At 39.6% G+C, this 19,202-nt stretch overlaps 2 protein-coding genes across 7 annotated transcripts in view; both read right to left on the reverse strand.

Moving 5' to 3' along the window:
- Positions 1–1,405: 1,405 nt before the first annotated feature.
- LOC117393025 (syndecan-1-like) lies at positions 1,406–14,176 on the reverse strand. Its single transcript, XM_033991196.2, has 5 exons — positions 14,017–14,176; positions 8,689–8,806; positions 7,377–7,471; positions 5,923–6,001; positions 1,406–5,170 (listed from the first exon to the last, which is right to left on the reverse strand). The coding sequence occupies exons 1-5, from the start codon at positions 14,080–14,082 to the stop codon at positions 4,986–4,988; spliced, it is 543 nt and encodes a 180-aa protein (XP_033847087.1). The 5' UTR covers positions 14,083–14,176; the 3' UTR covers positions 1,406–4,985.
- Positions 14,177–17,196: 3,020 nt separating this feature from the next.
- The window catches only part of pum2 (pumilio RNA-binding family member 2), a 32,698-nt gene continuing 30,692 nt past the window's right edge, over positions 17,197–19,202 (reverse strand). For all 6 annotated transcript variants that reach the window (XM_033990533.2, XM_055232428.1, XM_055232427.1 and 3 more), the window contains one exon: positions 17,197–19,096. In XM_033990533.2, the coding sequence (XP_033846424.1) occupies positions 18,965–19,096 (132 nt within the window). In that variant the 3' untranslated portion in view covers positions 17,197–18,964. The remainder of the gene's footprint in view (positions 19,097–19,202) is intronic.

Below are 19,202 nucleotides of genomic sequence, written 5' to 3' on the forward strand. Positions count from 1 at the left end.
AGTACTCACCTGCCCTGGATAGAGTATGCTCACAACTCCCTCGTGAGTTCCGCCACTGGTATGTCCCCCTTCGAGGCATCGCTGGGATATCAACCCCCTCTCTTTCCCACGGAGGAGAGGGACCTCGCCGTCCCGTCTGTTCAGCGCCATCTCCAGCGCTGTCGCCGGATCTGGAAGAAGGCCAGGGCGGCCCTTCTTCGGGCTGGAGCGCGCACTAAGGCGACGGCCGATCGCCACCGTGTCCCGGCGCCCGTATACCAACCTGGCCAGATGGTTTGGCTCTCCGCCAAGACGGTCCCGCTGAAGACGGACTCCCGTAAGCTGTCCCCCCGATTCCTGGGACCGTTTAAGATCATGAGGATCATAAATCCATCGGCGGTGCGCCTCCAGTTACCCCCGTCTCTCCGGATTCATCCGACCTTTCACGTCTCCCAGGTTAAACCAGTCCGGACCAGCGACCTGTGCCCTCCGGCCGATCCCCCACCGCCCGCCCGAGTCATTGACGGCCACCCGGCGTTCACCGTCCGCCGCCTGATTGACGTTCGTCGCCGTGGTAGGGGCCTCCAGTACCTCGTCGATTGGGAGGGTTACGGTCCGGAGGAGCGATCCTGGGTGCCCAGGGCACGCATTCTGGACCCCGACATGGTGAGAGACTTCCACCGCGCTCATCCTGACAAGCCTGGGGGTCCACCAGGAGGTGGACCTTAGGGGGGGGGTACTGTCATGATGTCAGTTTCCCTGTCCTCCCGTGCTCTCTCCCCCTCCCCTACCTGTGTGTCTGGAGCTGGGTGGAGTGCCTGACTCCTCCCGTGCACACCTGGGGTGCATCAGCCTAATCACCACCACCTGCTGCTGAGTACAAGAAGGCTTGGCAGTCTACACTCGGTGCCAGACCGTCCGCGTGTAAAACGTGAATGTTTCTTGCTAAGCTTTGTTATATGGTACTTTCCGGCAAATGCTCATTTGGATTTATGCACCCCCCAGATTCCTGCCTCTACTCGCCCAGCTCCTGCCGCCACGTTCCAGTCCCGGTATCGCTTCCAGCTCGTCTTGTCTCCTGCTCGTCTCGTCTCCTGCTCGTCTCGTCTCCTGCTCGTCTCGTCTCCTGCTCGTCTCGTCTCCTGTCCGGTCCTGGTCTCTGGTTTGTCACCCGCTCCCCGCTCTGGTCTTCGTCTGATCCGCCTGCCCTGGTACCGCACCTGCTTCTATCCCCGTCCTGGTCCTGTCCTGCCCGCCTCTACCTGCACCGCACCCGCCTGACCCGTCTCCCGCTCCCCGGTTCCTGTACCTGCTCTTGTGACCTGTTTAAAGACTGCATTTTCACCGCTGTAAATAAACACTGTTAAAACTGCTCTGGTCTGCATCCTTTGGTCCTATCCGCACCGTTACGACAGGAGGAGAAGGTTCGCCCTTGCGACCAGGACTTAGCATCACGTCAGGGGTCACCAAAACTGTCAGTTTTCCTGGACGGCGAACTAGAAGCAGGAGTCGAGAAGGCCGGGCAGTTTCAAATCAGTCTCTTTATTCAGCAGATGCAGGCATCAATCGAATGAAACACCAACTGTCTCCTGTTTTACATCTCTACTGTGGCTCCTTATATACTAGTTAACACACGTCATAATTCCTCAATAATTAGCTAGAAATGTACAGCACGCAGATTGTTATCTGGGTTCAATGAAGACAAAGTGCACAAAAACAAGCATTTTTAGCTGATCTTTCAAAGTATCATCATATATGGAGGTTCAGGGTACATATACAATCTCATGCCACGTTGGCGCACACGTAAACAGGAGTACAAAGTATGATTTACCATATTACATGGAATAATAATCTCACATGAGCCCCCTCCTGTACTGTCTCTACACACATGACTGCAGCCCGGCCAGTAACAGCAACCTCATTGTGAAGTTTGCTGATGATACAACCGTGGTCGGGCTCATTTCAAAAGGTGATGAGACGGCCTACAGAGAGGAGGTCCTGAAGTTGACTGCTTGGTGCTCGGAGAATAACCTTGCTCTGAATACCAAGAAAACCAAGGAAATCATCATCAACTTCAGGAGGCACAGCACAGACCTCGCTCCCCTTTACATCAATGGTGAGTGTGTGGAGAGGGTCCACACTTTCCGGTTTCTTGGTGTTCTCATCTCAGATAATCTATCCTGGACTGAGAACATAATAGCTATCACCAAGAAGGCTCAGCAGCGATTACACTTCCTGAGGGTGCTTAAGAAATATGGATCGGACCCCAGCCTGCTGCTCACGTTCTATCGGGCATCTATTGAGAGCCTGCTGACATACTGTATTACAGTCTGGTATGGCAGCTGTACCATGGTGGATAGAGAGAGGCTTCAGAGGGTGGTCAAGACAGCCCAAAAGATCCTGCCCTCTCCCCTCTCTGATGGATATTTACACCTCCCGCTGCCTCAGCAGGGCCAAAAACATTATTAACGACAGCTCCCACCCTGGCTTTGACTTGTTTCATCTGCTGCCCTCGGGAAGGCGCTACAGGGCCATTAAAGCAAGGACCACTAGACTCAAAAAAAGTTTTTTCCCAAATGCCATAACCCTGTTGAACTCACGTATGCACTGACCTCCGACTTGTGCAATGTTTAAAATAGTGCAATATTTTTTATTGAGTGCAATAAGGTCGTTTGTGTGCAATATTTCATATTTAATATAGTGCAATATTTGATTCAGTGCAATGTGTCTGAGTGCAATATTTGATACAGTGCAATATATTTAATGTAGTGCAATATTTAACATAGTGCAATAGTTAATATAGTGCAATACTTGCTCAGTGCAGCATGTGACTCTGCAGTATTCACTGTAAATCTTGTTGAGAGTTGTAGTCTGGGGTGTTTTAATGTTTTAATGCTTTAATGTTTTAATTGTTCCATGTCTGTTTGTATTGAAGGGTGAGTTGTTTTTAATCTCGCTGTGCATGTGTATGGTGTTGTACATATATATAGTGACAATAAATGCATTCTATTCTATTCTATTCTACATTGAAAAAGATAAAACACTCAAATAAACTTTCAAGCTTTTTTTTAGCAGTATTCCTATTACTTATATAGACCTGTTGTTTTGTTTGTTAAAATGTAGAAAAAAATCAACACGTCTTCTGAGGAGATGAAGTACATTCTCTGTCCAGCCTGCAGAGGCTGCACTAGCACTGACTCATGATTGCTCTGCAGGTGCTGGGGTTTAGGTAGAGCCCATTCAGATCAGAGGGAGGCATTTTAGGTTTAAACCAACTGGATTTCAACACTGAAACTGGCAACCCAAATGAGAGACTCATGTGAGGCTCATCCTAATAATCGTCTTGAGAACCAATACACCAAATAATCACATAAATAAAGGTAATGTACAATGTTTTTGTAATGAAGATTAAGTCAGCATTACAGCTGTTATCAGTAAAAGAAACATTTTCATTTGGTTCATAGGTCAAGTTTCTGAAATGTAAAATCTAAATCTTGCATACATCCTTTAAAGGGCCCATATTATGCCATTTTCAGATTATAATATAGTTATAATGCTGTTTCATCACAAACACCTGTTTAGTTTCATTTCATTCACACATTTACCACACATATTTAGGCTCAATTCTTCTCTCCAATAGAAAACCCTGTTATATGTGCATGTCAAATGGTCGCTGTTAACTTGAACACTGCCACTACATGACATCACAAGGTGGAACAGAGCATTTTGAGGTTCGGAGATGTAGACAGACTAATAATAAAGTGTTACTCAAACATGTGTGAATGAAACAAAACACAACTCTGAATTTGTGTCTGATGAGGTAACAACATTCTAACAAGAGTCCATTTTTCGTAGTATAGGACCTTTAATATTGCGATTATGAAGCGTGTCAGATTCATCATAGAACACAGACAGAATGATGAATATAAATACTTTAATATTTTGAGTTGCACAAATTCATTAATTTTGATGCATTTTCATTGTGGTGCTAATCATTTCACTGATGCAATTGTGTTTTTTTTACATGTTAGCTACAACAGAAACATATTGTCTTTACATATGACACATACAAGCATGAAAAAAATAGTCTGTTCAATCAAAGTTTTCCTAATAAATTATACTTTAAACAATCAACATATTTACATGTGTAGTAGGGCTGTAGTCATTTAGTCGATTTATCGGTCGATGGAGTCTTAGTCAACCAAAACGTGTATTTTTTGGTATTTATCTATAAAAAGGCAGATTAAACTCATGATTCACAAGTTGAATCTGTCTTTAAATAAATACACTGTTTCCAAGTGCGTTTTTCTGCATAAATGCATAGTTTTTGCATGAACTCCCCCTGTACGTGTAGTCTTAGGAGTGCAGTTTGGGTCAGATACATAATAGATTTGCCCCCTTTTTAGTCGACTAATCGCAGGGTATGTCTTTAATACAACAAGAATTTCTCTAGTCGAATACAGCCCTAGTGTAAAGTAGTGGGACACATTGATTTGTCATAAAGTACAGCACACAGACTGTATAAAGAAATGGACCACGTGAGTGTGACATAGCATTCAGCTCCAGTTAAAGGAAGCTCATTGAGGCTAGCAGGTATAGGAGCGAATTTGGAGCAAAGTCCTATATTTGGAATTACAACCGCGAGTATCATAGCAACCAAAGAGCCAATCTGGAGGCTGTCGAAGGTAATGCCCTTTCCCACCCGCACCACTGGTTCAGCAGGGGGCGGGATCTTAGAAATGCTGTCAATCAAATCTGTTGCTAACAATGACGGGACTAACCGCTGGGAAAGAAGGCAACTGATTTCTCTGTCATTAATGTTCATATCTTGATTTAGGGCCAAAATAGTTAAATAAAAACCAGGAAAGTAGAATGTAGAGCGGGTTAATACGAACATTTTAAGACCAAGCCGATGGAGATTTGGAACGCGGTGGCTAACAGGTTAGCAATGTCCATTTATATATACAGTCTATGGTACAGTAGCAGGTGTATAGTGTATACTGAGGTCATACGAGCACCACGGTCTCGTCCCGCAGCGCCCCCTTCTGGTCTCTGATGTAGTCCTGCCCTGTCTCGGTGCTCCTCGCCGCCCTGTATTCTTGAGCCAAGTCTTTCTTCTTCCATTTGTAGATGAGGAAACCTGCCAGCGCCACAGCCAGTATCAACCCCCCCACTCCACCTGCGACCACTCCTGGACACGCAGAAATGACATTGTATTAAAGGGACACACAGACATAAACTGTCCTGTGTGTGTCTGTGTTCGATTGTCTCCATGTGGATTTATTCTGTGTGTTTCCGTTGTACTGTTGGTGATTGATGTGTCTGTGTCTTGTACTGTATATAGTGTAAATATTTGCATATTGAATACGGTTACATTTAATCCTTTTTGTTTTTAGGCCGATATTAACATGGGACTATGGATGTAAAATAGCCTCCTTGGCCGATTCTGGCATATTTAAAAGTGACAAGGGTAAAAGTGAGTTTACATATAAGCTCAACTGATAAAGCTGATAAAGAATAAATGAAAAAATAAATCAGATTTCATAACACTGGGGTTAATTTTAATTTCCTGAATATAAAGAATACACTTTTAATCAGTCCCATTTAAAAAGACAGCACAGGCCAAAATGTACTATATTTGGGACAGATAAATCTAAAAATTAGACACAGCAAGGTTGACATTTTTTACTTCATTTTGTTGACATATTAGTACAGGGTCTGAGTAGGGTACTAGAGAAACTGATACATTACTGAGCCTGGATGAACAATGTAGAAAGCTAAAAACATCTATCTTATCCAACAGCCCTCTTTAAGTATAGAAATGCTGCAGATGGTCTTCATAAATGACTGGGACAGTTCTACAGTGAGCTGTGTGCACTTTGAGCACATTTATCTGAGTGAACAGTGAGTCAACATATTGCAGGGTTCTCTGTTTAGTGTCACCTGTGAGGACTTCTTTGCTCTCCATGATGCTCTTGGACTGGATCACACGGGGCGTCCTGTCCCAGGGATGTTCAGGCTCCTGTAAAGCACACGCACACAGGGTCAACACACACACACATGCACGTACACACACAAGGTCAGCACATGCACATACACACACAAGGTCAGCACGCACCCACATGTGCTACAACAAACATGGCGATATTAGGCCAGTGGGCATAAATATACACAAATGTTTGTAGAAATATGCATTTTTAACGATTAAGTGGAACTTAACAATAAATCAACTTTTATTTTCCTACTAAACTGTGCATGGTGTTTTAATAGCATTGCCTATTGTTCCTAGTCATTTTGGCAAAGCTTTGTGGTCAAAAATGTAAATATAAATTTCAGGTACCTTGTGACATTACACAGGACTGCACTGTTTGCAGCTAGGTGTATCTGATTACAAACACCTTTAAGTATGGATTCCCACTAGACCAATCACACTATGCCTTATACCTCCAGACCCTGCCCCCTCCTCTCTCACTCTCCCCTTCAGTCTTCCAGGTACTGTCCAGTTTAGCAGCTCTATTTGAAATCTGGTTTTGGGCGTAGTTTAGCTGTTTAGTCTCAGTTTAACAAAAGCTTAATTTCTTGCCTTTGTCTGAATGCACACCTTTACCTGACTGCTTCCAACAAGAGCTGTCCTAGACTGATAATGTGTAGTAAGTGAATTCATAGTACTGTCTGTGGCCACCATGACAATCTGTCTTGGTTCATGAGTTCAGAGACAAAATAAAGGCTCTAAAGATAACGTGTACCTATTACATGTTATTATATATGTGTGTGGGTGTGGGGGGGGGGGTGTGGGGGTGTGTGTGTGTGCGTGTCATCAGCCTGTAGTTGTACGTGGAGCTGTGAGGTGGAGTTGGCACAGGGCCTGTAGGGCTGAGGCCTGGTATGCTCCATGTGTTATTGTGTTTTACTAGATTCAGTTTAGAAACGTGTCAGTTAAGTTTACTATGAATAAACTCCACTCCCTGTATTGAATCATGTGACGTCAGTCTTTTCTGTGTCACAGGTGTGGAGCACACAGAGCTACCTGTGTGTTTTTGTTCAGAAGAAATTGGAAATTCCAGGTTGTAAATAAGGGGAATGATTCTAGTGGAGGTGTATGGACAGTGGGCAGTACAGTGGAGCACTTCCTGTATTACCACATGACATCACAAGGTGGAACAAAGTGTTTTCAGTCTGAGAGAAGAACTCAGCCTAAATATGCAGGGTTTGTGTGTTAAATAAAACACAACTCTGGGTATGTTTGTGATGAGGAAACAAAATTCTAACATCAGAAAACAGCATAAAAGCCCTTTAACGGTTCTCCAAACTGCTGCATCCCCATCACAAATCAATTAGAGAAACACACTACATTTCTTTTGATGAAACACATATAGAGCCCATTTATTAGATCATACCAGCTCAAAATCTGCTCCTCCAGATTTTTCTTTCTTCTTTGGACCAGTGTCTTCTCTACCAAAGCCCAGGTCAGTTATTTTTCCCTCCACCGTCTCTGCAGTGACAAAGAGCGTGGTTAAACATTACACAGCAAACCTTTATCACACAATATTACATCACATTAGAGATCCACTAACATTAACACTGCTGTCCTCTGGGGAAGGCAATACAAACCCACAGCTCTCGAGGAGGAGCTCTTTAAGTGGAACTGAACTGTGTATATGGTGTTTTAATAACATTACCTACTGTTCTTAGTCATTTTTGGTGTTTTTAGTGCAAACTAGGTACATTTGCAACTTTCTGATCAAAAACACTCAAATCTAACTTGTGCTATATTCAGTGGGCATTACAATTTTCAGTAGTTGGTGACATCACAAAAGACTGTCCCGATTAAATTCTGTTGTTTCTGATCACAAACACCTGGGTGCAGGGGCGGAGTTTCAAGTGTGGATAACTGTTAGACCAATCACACTGCTCCTCATACTGTACACCCAGAACCCCACTATACCCCATGATCAGTGTGCATCACATCACATCAGGTTTATCAAGTTATACTGTATTGTTTTGCATCAGGCTTTTGTATATTTATATTTTATTTATATTTTTTGTGCCGGAGCAGGCTTGTGAGCTAAGCACCGGGCTGAACTGTACTGCTAAATGCAAGAAGGGTTCGAATAGGACCTGGGGGAGATCGCTAAATTACTCAAACATGTATGGATGACATCTAAAAACACTTCAGGCATGTTTTTGATGTGGGAATGTTATAACATGGTAGAAAGCTCTAAAAAGTCCATTTTGGATAAGACCCCCTCTTTAAAAGGTCCTATATTACGTTAAATGGATTCTTGTGAGCTTTAAGACATGCAAGAATGTTGTTACCTTATTAAAAACATATCCAGAGGTGGTTTTTTTTACATTCACACATGTTTGAATAACCCTTTATTTATTAGTCTGTCTACATCTCCAAAGCTCAAAATGCTCTGATCCACCTCGTGATGTCATAAAATGGTACTTTAATGATTCTAGTGAAGGTGTGAAGTTTAAAAACACAGTGGAGCACTTCCTGTATTACCACATGACATCACAAGGTGGAACAGAGTGTTTTCAGTTTGCGAGAAGAAAAGGGTTTGTGTGTGTAACATGTGTGAATGAAACAAAACAAATCCAGGACTGTTTGTGATGAGGAAACATAACAGATCAGAGAGTAGCGTAATATGGGCCCTTTAAATAACAAACACTGGTGAGTCACTGGTCCATTGTGCAGCGTCATACCTTTCTCCTGACTTCCAGAACCTGAGCCTGAGCCCTCCATGTCACCGTCCATGTCATCCTCCATGTCATGTTCTGGGTCATCTCCAGACCCCTCCAAGTCCTCAGGAGGCCTGGACCACTGCAGAGACACAGCAACACTTCAAACAGAGCTAAACAATACGATGCAAGCATCAAATCAAACTCATCCAAGTGACAAGACGTTTTTGAACATGAGGAACAAATGGACATAGAAGAACATTCTGTGGCAGCATGTTAACACAACCTTGTAACAAATTATTTAAGTTAATTACTTCATATCGGGATCCACAAATTTATCTTAGCTTGGATTTAAAAGCTAAATATCGGTACTGGTAAATATCAGATATTGCCTCCCCCCCAAAAAAACCAAAAACAAAACAACAACAAACATAACAGTGTATTGCGATTAGATTTGCAATTAAGGTCCTAAACAATATGTTTTATAAGTTTCACTCGTTTTTGACCTCTCCCTTTGCCAAGTCACTCTCCCCCTTCAGAGCACTATCACAACACAATCTCATTAATGAAACTACTGCACATCACATCAGGTTTGTCAAGTTGCTGTGTACAGTTTTGTATCATGTTTTTTCTATATTTATGGAGAATTGTCATGTGGGAACATGGGTGGTGTAGGCTTGTGGGTGGAGCCTTGTACAGAATCTTTCAGATGACTGTAAGGAGGGTTCAAATAGGGCCCAGGAGAGATCGCTGAAACACTCAAACATGCATGAACGACATATAAAACCTCTTCATGCATGATGAGGGAACATGGGAGAAAAACTGAAAAAAAGCATAATCCTCCCTCTTTGACATATGATGCATGTTGTAAAGAGCCCTTTAACTCAAATACATTAAAAACAGATACGAGCCCTAAGGTTTTTATTGTAGAATTTTGTTCAGATTTCAGTCTCGTCTTAGACTGGAGTTATTTACTGTGAACTGATCAACTAATACAAGAATCTCATGCATTTCAGAACATGTTTGTAGAGGTCTAAAATTTAAAGAGTTAGCAGAGGATTTTAAATAAAAATACAGGATGTTTTTGGTTTATTACCCAAACAATTGTAGCCTTTGTGATTTCATAACTCCACCTACTTAAATGACAGTTTTGATTCAATATAATGTGCAGCCCTAATAGACTGAGCATTGTCCATTCTATCTTCAGTTTTAAACTTAAAAATTCTTTTTCAGATAGGAGCATTTGTTTACCTGCTTTACATGTTTCAGCTACTTCCCATAGTTTCCTCAGAAGCGTCACGTTATGGTGTAGTGACGTGTCTTATAGGCTGCTGTTCTTGGTTTGGTCAGACAGTAGGGGAAGCTTACACCCCCTACTCCAAACACAATTCATGAACATAAACGCTCATGTCTGACAAAAATAATCACTAATTTTCAAAACTAAATATTTTGTTATTGAAAAAACCTGCCAACCCTGTAGTTTACACCTCTACAAACATGTTCTGAAATGCATGTGTTTCTCGTATTCGTTTATCAGTCCATATTAAGGTTGTCAAAAGTATCAGAAAGCAGATACTAACCAATACTAAACCTAGTATCGAAACTAGATACTCATTTGAGCAAGCCCCATTCACAGGACAGAACTCAACCTGGAGTTGTTTAATATGTCCACTCTGAACAGAATTCCACTTTTATACACGGCTAATCTAACCAAAATCAGTTTAAAGAGTCAAACATCCCGTCGTCTCTGCTCCTGTACATGTTGAGCTCAGATGTAAAAATACAGAGAGAAGTGAAACGGCGAGCAGGTTAGACTAAGGTTTGAAGAAAAGCCCCGAGCCTAAATGTCAGCAGGAACACACATACTGACATCATGAGTCACTGCAGTTGTACTGTGTGTTTTAATCGTCAGCAGTGTTTCCCTGCTTCCTAGTTACTCAATTTTGTTACTTAAAGGTCCGACATGACACAAAAATGGAGCCTTATGAGCCTCATCAAAAACAGACCTGGAGTTGTGTTTTGTTTCACTCACACATGTTTGAGTAACACTTTAAGATTAGTCTGTTACATCTCCAAACCTCAAAATGCTCTGTTCCACTTTGTGATGTCATGAAGTGGTAGTTTTCAAGTTAACAGCTCCTTTTACCTTTAGTTCAGTAGAGACTGGCAATTCCAGGACTGAAATGATCCAAATGATTTTAGTGAAGGTGTGTGGTGTTTAAAAACACAGTGGAGCACTTCCTGTATTACCACATGATGACATCACAAGGTGGAACAGAGTGTTTTCTGCTTGAGAGAACTCAGCCTAAATCTGAAAAAAATCTTCATTCAGATTTTGAGTCTTATAAACTTCAAATGTAGTGATTTTGATACAGATTTGTGCTGAATTTTGTAACAATGAAACAATTGAATTAATGGGTTTTTTCCAAGCCACTTTTATTTACATATTTTTGATTTTGCTCAAATTATGAACGTGTTAAAAATAAACCCTCAGACTTTTCAGCAGGTCTCAGACAATAATAAAAAAATGTCCAGAAAGTACAGATACTGCTATCAAAAGTACTGAAGTAAAAGTACATTTGAGCATTCACTTTAAAAATGACTAAAGCAAAGTACAGATACCTAAAAATTATACTAAAATATAGTCACAATAACACATTTTTATAGTATGATATATTGCTACACATCGCACTAAATGATACTACTGAAACTTAGTCATCCCTCTGACACAACAACCCTACCTCAGGAGACTCTGACTGAACAACAATGTGGCTAGCAAAGAATTACTTGCACAATTAAAACCCCATTCTAATACCTAAAAGCTCAGCAGCTCCACCCACGTCCAAGACCGTCTGGTTCCATTCATTTTTTCCACAGACTTTCGGAAAAATTCAATTATTAAGAGTTCAAAGACGTCGCACAGGCTAACCAGCTACATGCTAGCTAATGTCCATAACACGGTAGTTTTAAAAAGCACATTTTAAAAGCAATATTTTGTGAAATGTTTGACCAACTTTAACAGTTTATAAAGTTTCAGAAACAGATTTTAAATAAAAAATATAGGTCTTGTGGTCATTAGTTAGCATGTAGCTGATTAGCCCTGGGCTTTTTTTTTTTTTTGGAAAGTCTATGGGAAAAATGAACGGGCAATTTCCTTCCGGAGCTGGGGGCGGGTGGTCACTGCTGAGCTCCATTATTCAACCAACAGCAGCTGAAAGGTAAAAGCAGAGCAAAGTATTGTTATTTCTATCATGTACTGAACGATAATTTGATATCGTTATTATGGTGACAGGACTACTGCTCCCAGAGAAAACCTTATAAAAGAATCCAGCACTAATCCAAGTACAAACCAACACTTCTGCAGCGCTGTCGACGAAGCAAAGGGTGGCATTAAAATGTGAGTTTTTTTGCTACATAATTCTATACATCTCACATCTTTATCTCCATATTTGATGTCTTCTGTATGTATCTAAACTGTAGTAAGTAGTAAACAAAGGGACAAAAAAGTACTGAATGAGAGGGTGTGTCCAAACTTTTAACTGGTCTCAGTGTGCAGTAGGGTCATAGTGGTCCATGGGTGTATACTAGTCTATGTGTCTTATACTTGAGAAACATACAGCTCAAGATCATTCTAAACATATTCAGAAAAGGTTCATTTCTGTCCTGTGAATGTGACTTTTTTAGGATCGATACCTGCGGAAATGAGCATCTAGTTTCGATACTCATTTTAGTATCAATTAGCATCTGATTTCTACCTTTATAGGAACAAAAACACCCAATTGTTGTTCATCGTCTGAAATAAATGCTTATTATCCATACATATTACTATCTGTATTTGAAGGCCACAATTTTAGGCATAGGACTCTGCAACTAATAAAATGAAGTGAATATGAATATTGGTAACACCAGGGGATGTCGATTCTTGGACTAAATTTAAAGCAAATTTAAATTTGCAAGCTAATTCCTGCTAATGCTTCCCTTGTGGGTTTTTTTAAGACTTATTTCGCCAACATTATTTTAAAGTGTAAAAGTGAAGTTTCATTTGGTTTCCGAGTGGGCTTAAAGAGTCCCTTTCTCAGAGGCATGTTCTGTGTAAAGCGTCTCTGATACAAACCACAGCGCTAACTCACACATCGCACTTCTGAATTTGTGTGGTCCAACCAACCACAATAAGGAACAGCGTGTGAGCCCAGCGCAGCACCAGCTCGGAAAATCTACATTACAATACAGGTCTGTGCAGAAATATGAATCACCACGGAAACAGAGCCATGCTAAATAACAAGACTAAAATATGTAGTACTGATATTAAAACTATTCACATTCACGGGACAGAAATTAATCTTTCCTGAATATGTTTCGAATGATGTTGAGCTGTATCACAACAAGTATAAGACACATAGACTAGTGTACACTCATGGACCACTATGGAACCTATAAAGACACATGAGAATATAAAAGAAAGTACGATTATTTAACGTTGAAAATCACAGTATTGTCTAGATAAAGAGTCTTTTCATTATCATTGTGGTATCAGAATCAGTATCGAGTCCATTTCTTTGACATCGAGTATGAAATATTAGCACTGACAATGCTAGAATGTAATCATTGTAATTCATCTTAAAGGTCCTGTACCAGATTTGTTCCCACATATTTGAGCTGAATGTGTCTGGCCCCAATACAGATATATTGTATAAGTAGCTCTTGAGGTCAAAATAAGTCCACTATGTACAGTACAGTACAGTAAGTGAGGAATAATTTTGGATCACTGCAAACTGTTTAAAATGAACTAGAAGATAAAATCAGTAAAAATCAGGTACATTGCCTTTAAAGTGGGTCTGGGTATAACAGATTGCATTTATCTGTGGTTTTCAGATGTGGTTCTCAAGAAACAGTTTACTTTTTTTCCTGTAAAATAATAAAATCATTTGTAGTTCTTATTATTTTAAATTGTTTTATTTAGCCCAGTTTAGCAGCTTTTAGACTCGTACTATAAGGTGTGTTGGTAACAGTATTAAAATCTTAGCAAATACATATTCTATTATTTAAAATTACGATTTCAATTTCATGTAAAAATACTACTACTACTACTACTACTAATAATAATAATAATAATAATAATAAATAAATAAATAAATAAATAGATAAAAAATAAATAAATCTTTGTTCTCATTTGCCAAACTTAAATCTGTGTGATTCACTCTGGCAACAAAACAGGAAGTGAGTAAAGTACGGAGACTACGTGTGATCTTTCATATCCAGACCTTACATAATTAGTCTAATAATAAGAATAATATTAATAAAAATAGTAATAATAATAATAACATAAATGTCACGCGCTAAGCCGTGTCTTACCGCGCGCGCAGCTGGACACAGGGCCAGAGAAAAGCAGGTCAAAGCCGTGAGCACGACGAGCCTCATGGTGTCGGACTTCGCCTCGAGCTCTTGTTGTGTTCTTCCTCTGTCCTCGTGCGCAGGTGAGCTCTCCTCGATCGTGCGCAGGTGTGTCCAAGCCCCGCCCCCTCTTGCGTGTCCTGAGCTCTTGTGTTTCTCCTTTCTTTACGTGGCCCAGGAAATGACTCAAGTAAGATTAAAAAAATATATATTGGGGAAAAGTGCTATTCAAGAAAGAGTAATTTAAAGAGTAACTGCAGGGACATCTGATTTATAAATTTGAAGTGAATGTGAAGGACAAAACATTAAATACTGGACAAAATCTGGTATTTTCAAATAGACACAAAATGAGACAAACTAAATCATATCTGAAGGAGCTGCAAGAAACACAAATGTTCAGATTATTTCATATTGTTACATAAAACCCAAGTCATTTTAGACTCACTCACAGATGGAAGAGGAACCACAACTTTTACTCAAGTAAGAGTACTGTTACTTCTATACAAATATTACTCAAGTAGAAGTAAAAGTATGCTGCTAGAAAAATAGTCTGAAGAGTAAAATTTCTTTAAAAAGTAAATGTAACTGAGTCCTACCCACCTGTGTACATGGCAGTAATATGAATCTGACAGTTAATATTTGACTTTGTGCACGTCCGCACTGCTCTATGACTGTACTACAGAAATGTGAAAGGTTTATATAAAAACATTTCACCCACACTCAGACCTTAAGTTACTACAACAGCTTTGAGATCATTTTCAACTTAGAAAAAATCAGAAAAGTTTGAATATTTTTGAAATCCTATAAATAACAGCTCATTAATGGTGCAAGTAGCGTTTCTGATAAAGGTTCTGCCAACTGCTTGTTTCCATGGAGATGTTAATGCTTGAAATGTTCCACAGAATAGAGTTAAACATATATCTTGCATTTATTTAATTGCAAACGTTATTTATTGGGAAAAAAATTGAAATAACATAAAAACAATCATCTATTGCTAATGGGAGTAGAGGTGCATCTCCACAGATCTGACCTGTAACAGTTTAACGCCATATTGTGGAAGACTAAGCAAATCAGTGATATCTCCTTGGATATAAGCAGGTGGCATTCATCCACCAGAAAAGTTACTCAGTACATCTTTTTAACTTAAATTTTATATTTAAATGTATTTTTAAGTCAAATAAGTTTAGGTTTCTGAAATGTCAATAGTTCCTCAGAGTGTCATCAAAAGAGTCAAAAGTCAGATACAAATCGATACTAAAACTAGGATTGAAACTAGATACTCATTTGAGCAGGTATTGATACTACAAAAGTCCCACTGACAGGACATAAATGACACTTTCCTGAATATGTTTATAATGATGTGTCTCTGTATGTGTCACAAGTATAAGACACATAGACTAGTACACACACATGGACCACTATGAACCTACTGCACACTGAGGATTACACACATAGAACACACATGGAATACAACACAAAGTACAACATTTAATTTTGAATATCAGTGTCCATACAGTCACTTTACAATAAAGAATATATATTACAAAGACAGTTGATCATATATCTTAATCAGACTTGTTCTGTTGTACTCAGTGGTTTCTGAAGTTTTTTCCTCATTTAATACACCTCCTCTATACGGGCACCATTAATTGCACAAAGCACATCAAAACAGAACTAGATTTCTTGTCGTGTTCGCTGTAGCAGAGCCTCATCAGTGTTTACAATCTCATCTGCATCTTTTGCTTTAGTTCCATAATGTCCCTTATCTTTGTTTGATACATGATATATTCAACACAGCCACATAGAAAGAAATCCCGAGGTGTGATATCTGGTCCATCCCTTCAATCCAATGGTCTGGAAATGTTTGACTGAGGAACTCACAAACATACAGACCCCAATCTGATTACAGATTATTAACATTGTACAGACTTTATGTGCTCCCTGTATTACTGCGGCAGTAATAGTGGTGATAGTATCTAATCATCATCTACAGCCCATGACATTTTACAATAAATAAGGCCAAAAAATAGACTGTACTAAATGTAAGTTTTTATATAAAGACCCGGTCTGATCTGATACAGAGAGGCCCGTTTTAATATAAAGTCACACTGCACTTTATCTGTATCAGTGTCATTTCTACTTTACGTTTATTGTTTCCTTACCATTGCAGTATCCTTATTCTTTCCATTGTTGGGATGTTTTTCTTCCTCTTGTAAATTAAAAATGTCTCATCTAAATTATCAGTGACCTTTTGCTGCATTTATTGTCATGAATTGAATGAGTATGACGTGTATATGTATGTAATATGTATATGATATGTGTGTATATGTATGTATTCTTTTTTTTGTTTGTTTTCAGCTGAATAGGAAACTTAAACGAAGCATTTAATTTATGTCTTAATGGAAGACAGGGGTGGGCTTTAATAAGTTTTCTTCCCACTCCTTCGAGCTTATACAACAACAAATTTGTGCTTTGTGCTTTAAGTGGACCCGATATATGTGCTCAAAATAAAAAATAAAAAATTATAAAAATGAAAATGACCCTTTTCCTTTATCAATGTGGAGACAATATGAATTCTATATGTGCCTGGTCTAGAGTTTCCTTGTGTAATCAGAGAGGGGCAGCACTCAGGGACATTGTTCAAGATACATTTATTTGACTAACTTTTTTTTTCCCCATTTCACTTTTCAGAGTACTTTTCTAGCAGCATACTTTTACTCCTACTTAAGTAATATTTGTATTGAAGCAACAGTACTCTTACTTGAATAAAATGTGTAGTTTTTCTTCCGTCTGCGAGTGATTCTAAAGTGACTTGAGCTTCATGTCGACAAAATGAAATGATTTGAACATTTGTGTTTCTTGCAGCTCCTTCAGATATGATTTAATTTGTCTCATTTTGTGTCCATCCTTTGAAAACATCAGATTTTGTGCAGTATTTAATGTTGCATTCTCCAAATTTCATTCACTTAAAGAGTAACTGCTGGGACGTAAGATCGGATTTATAATTTGAAGTTACTCTTAGTTGAGTAGTACTTTTCCCAAATACTTTACACTTCTACTTGAGGATTATTCTGAAGTAACATCAAGTACTTTGGGTTCTGTCTGTAATAAAACGAGCAGAATAAAAGCACAAGAGTCGCGTTCAAATGTTAGAGAACAGTTTAATTGTACATAGTCACAATTTGCTTTGAAAAATGAGCCGCTTCTTCATCTAACATCTGTAAATGTACATAAGGCCACCTGAAAATGTACACCACTGACAGTGTGACTAACTCATAGCTTCATATTTATAAATGCACAATATTTTACAATGCTTTTTGCTTTTACAAGGTCTCGGCAGCTGCTTTCAAAAGAACAGTGCCTCAATTTATCTGTACAAAAATATTATATCATCGTTTCCTGTGAAGAGCAGAGCATCGATCGAAGAGAAAATGTACGTCACACGTTAAAACACTATCAACAGGAGATGGTACAAAGCGAGAGGCCGGCCTTTCAAAATAAGGGTTTAAAAAAATCATGCCAGATCCATAAAATCTTTCAAAATAAAACTTGATGATAAAACTGTATACATTATATTCAAAATGGGGTCAAAGGAGTGGTGAATATACACACTTACGTCGAAATGCACAAATTTTGCCTCCCCAAAAAGTTTAGTAAAAGACAATTTACAACAACGTGGTTTACAAATGTACAACTGTACAGAAACTGATCCAAAGCATCACTACAAAGTCTTATATAAGCAAGGCCTGTCCAAACACCACAACTAGCAATATTTTACACTTAACTGCACATATACTACATGGAATCTACAATTATGCAAGAAAAAACCCACTGATTTAAAACAGCTACTGCACGATGGCCCCAGCCGCCTCCAACTTAGCACTTTCTCACCCAAATTTTAAAAAAAGTTAAAACCACCAGTTAAAATAGCTTAACTTCACATTCACGTTCTAGTAATTATTTTTCAAAATTCTCCAGCTTCAGGCGGCAGGGTTGTCCATCTTAAAATCCCTCGAAAAGCGACAGGTTACAAAGAAGCGATACAACACTAAAGCTACAACACGAATGATTCTTTCCATTTTTTTTTTTTTTTTTCGAAAAACTACAAGATCGGACAAAAACATGATAAAAAGCGTTGGGAATTCCGAATCATTCCTACGATTATAAAACCTCGTCACCGCATGCGCTTAAACTTGCATAAACCTCTCCAGCGGGATATAAGGAGAGCCCCCTTGTGGTCGATTTGTGTAACTGTACAAACTATTCTGGAAAATGAAGTGACGTTAACGGAGGCTTTGTCTTGCATCTACGAAAAATTAGCTCAGTTTTTTTTTTTTACATTGTATTTTAGTAGTAAATACTTTCAAATAAAACTAGCTTCTCCCAAAGTAGCTAACAATGCAAGACAAAGCTACAGTTAGCGTCCATGTTGATTGAAAGCACCATTCAAGTCTAGCTAGAAAATCATTGTTCGGAATAATCTGACAATTTTTTTATACATAGTGCTAATTCTGCAGCTGCTTTGGCATGGAATCGCTTCATGCTTAAAATCACATACAAATATACTGTAGCCATTTTGAACACCGGCGTCGTACAAAAAGTGGAATTATCTCAACTGCACCCCAAAAGTCGCTTGCTGGTGTTTAAAATGTAAGAATTTCACCAAATATTTTTACCAACTTTCTACAGAGAATTTACACTGTTAGGTAATAAAAAAAAATGTACAATATTATTCAAAACCAGTCAGTTACATCAATTACAATGTGCTTTAGCCAGAATGGGCCCGCCTGAGGATTGGGCAGGATCACAGCGTTCTTACATGAGTTTTTGGTAGGTCTGCGTGTGTGTGTGTGTGCGTGTGGAGAGAGCAGAGTGGGGAGGGGGCTCAGCTCGTGTCTGTCGGGTCAGTTCACATGAGGCCGTTGGCGGGCCCCCCGATGGGCCCCAGCTCGGAGCCGCTCTTCATGTAGTACTTCTCTAGCTTGGCCAGGATGTGCTTGCCGTAGGTGTATTTGCGCAGCGTGGCAATGTGGGGCCGGATCTGGGGAGAGAGAGAGCGGAGTGTTAGCTTACATGGCTATACCTATAACAGGACCGTTTCAGTACCGGGACTCACTAGGAATGAGTACTGAAACTCAGAATCATGG

This window comes from Periophthalmus magnuspinnatus, chromosome 24 (assembly GCF_009829125.3).
Source record: "Periophthalmus magnuspinnatus isolate fPerMag1 chromosome 24, fPerMag1.2.pri, whole genome shotgun sequence".
Classification (NCBI taxonomy): Eukaryota; Metazoa; Chordata; class Actinopteri; order Gobiiformes; family Gobiidae; genus Periophthalmus; species Periophthalmus magnuspinnatus.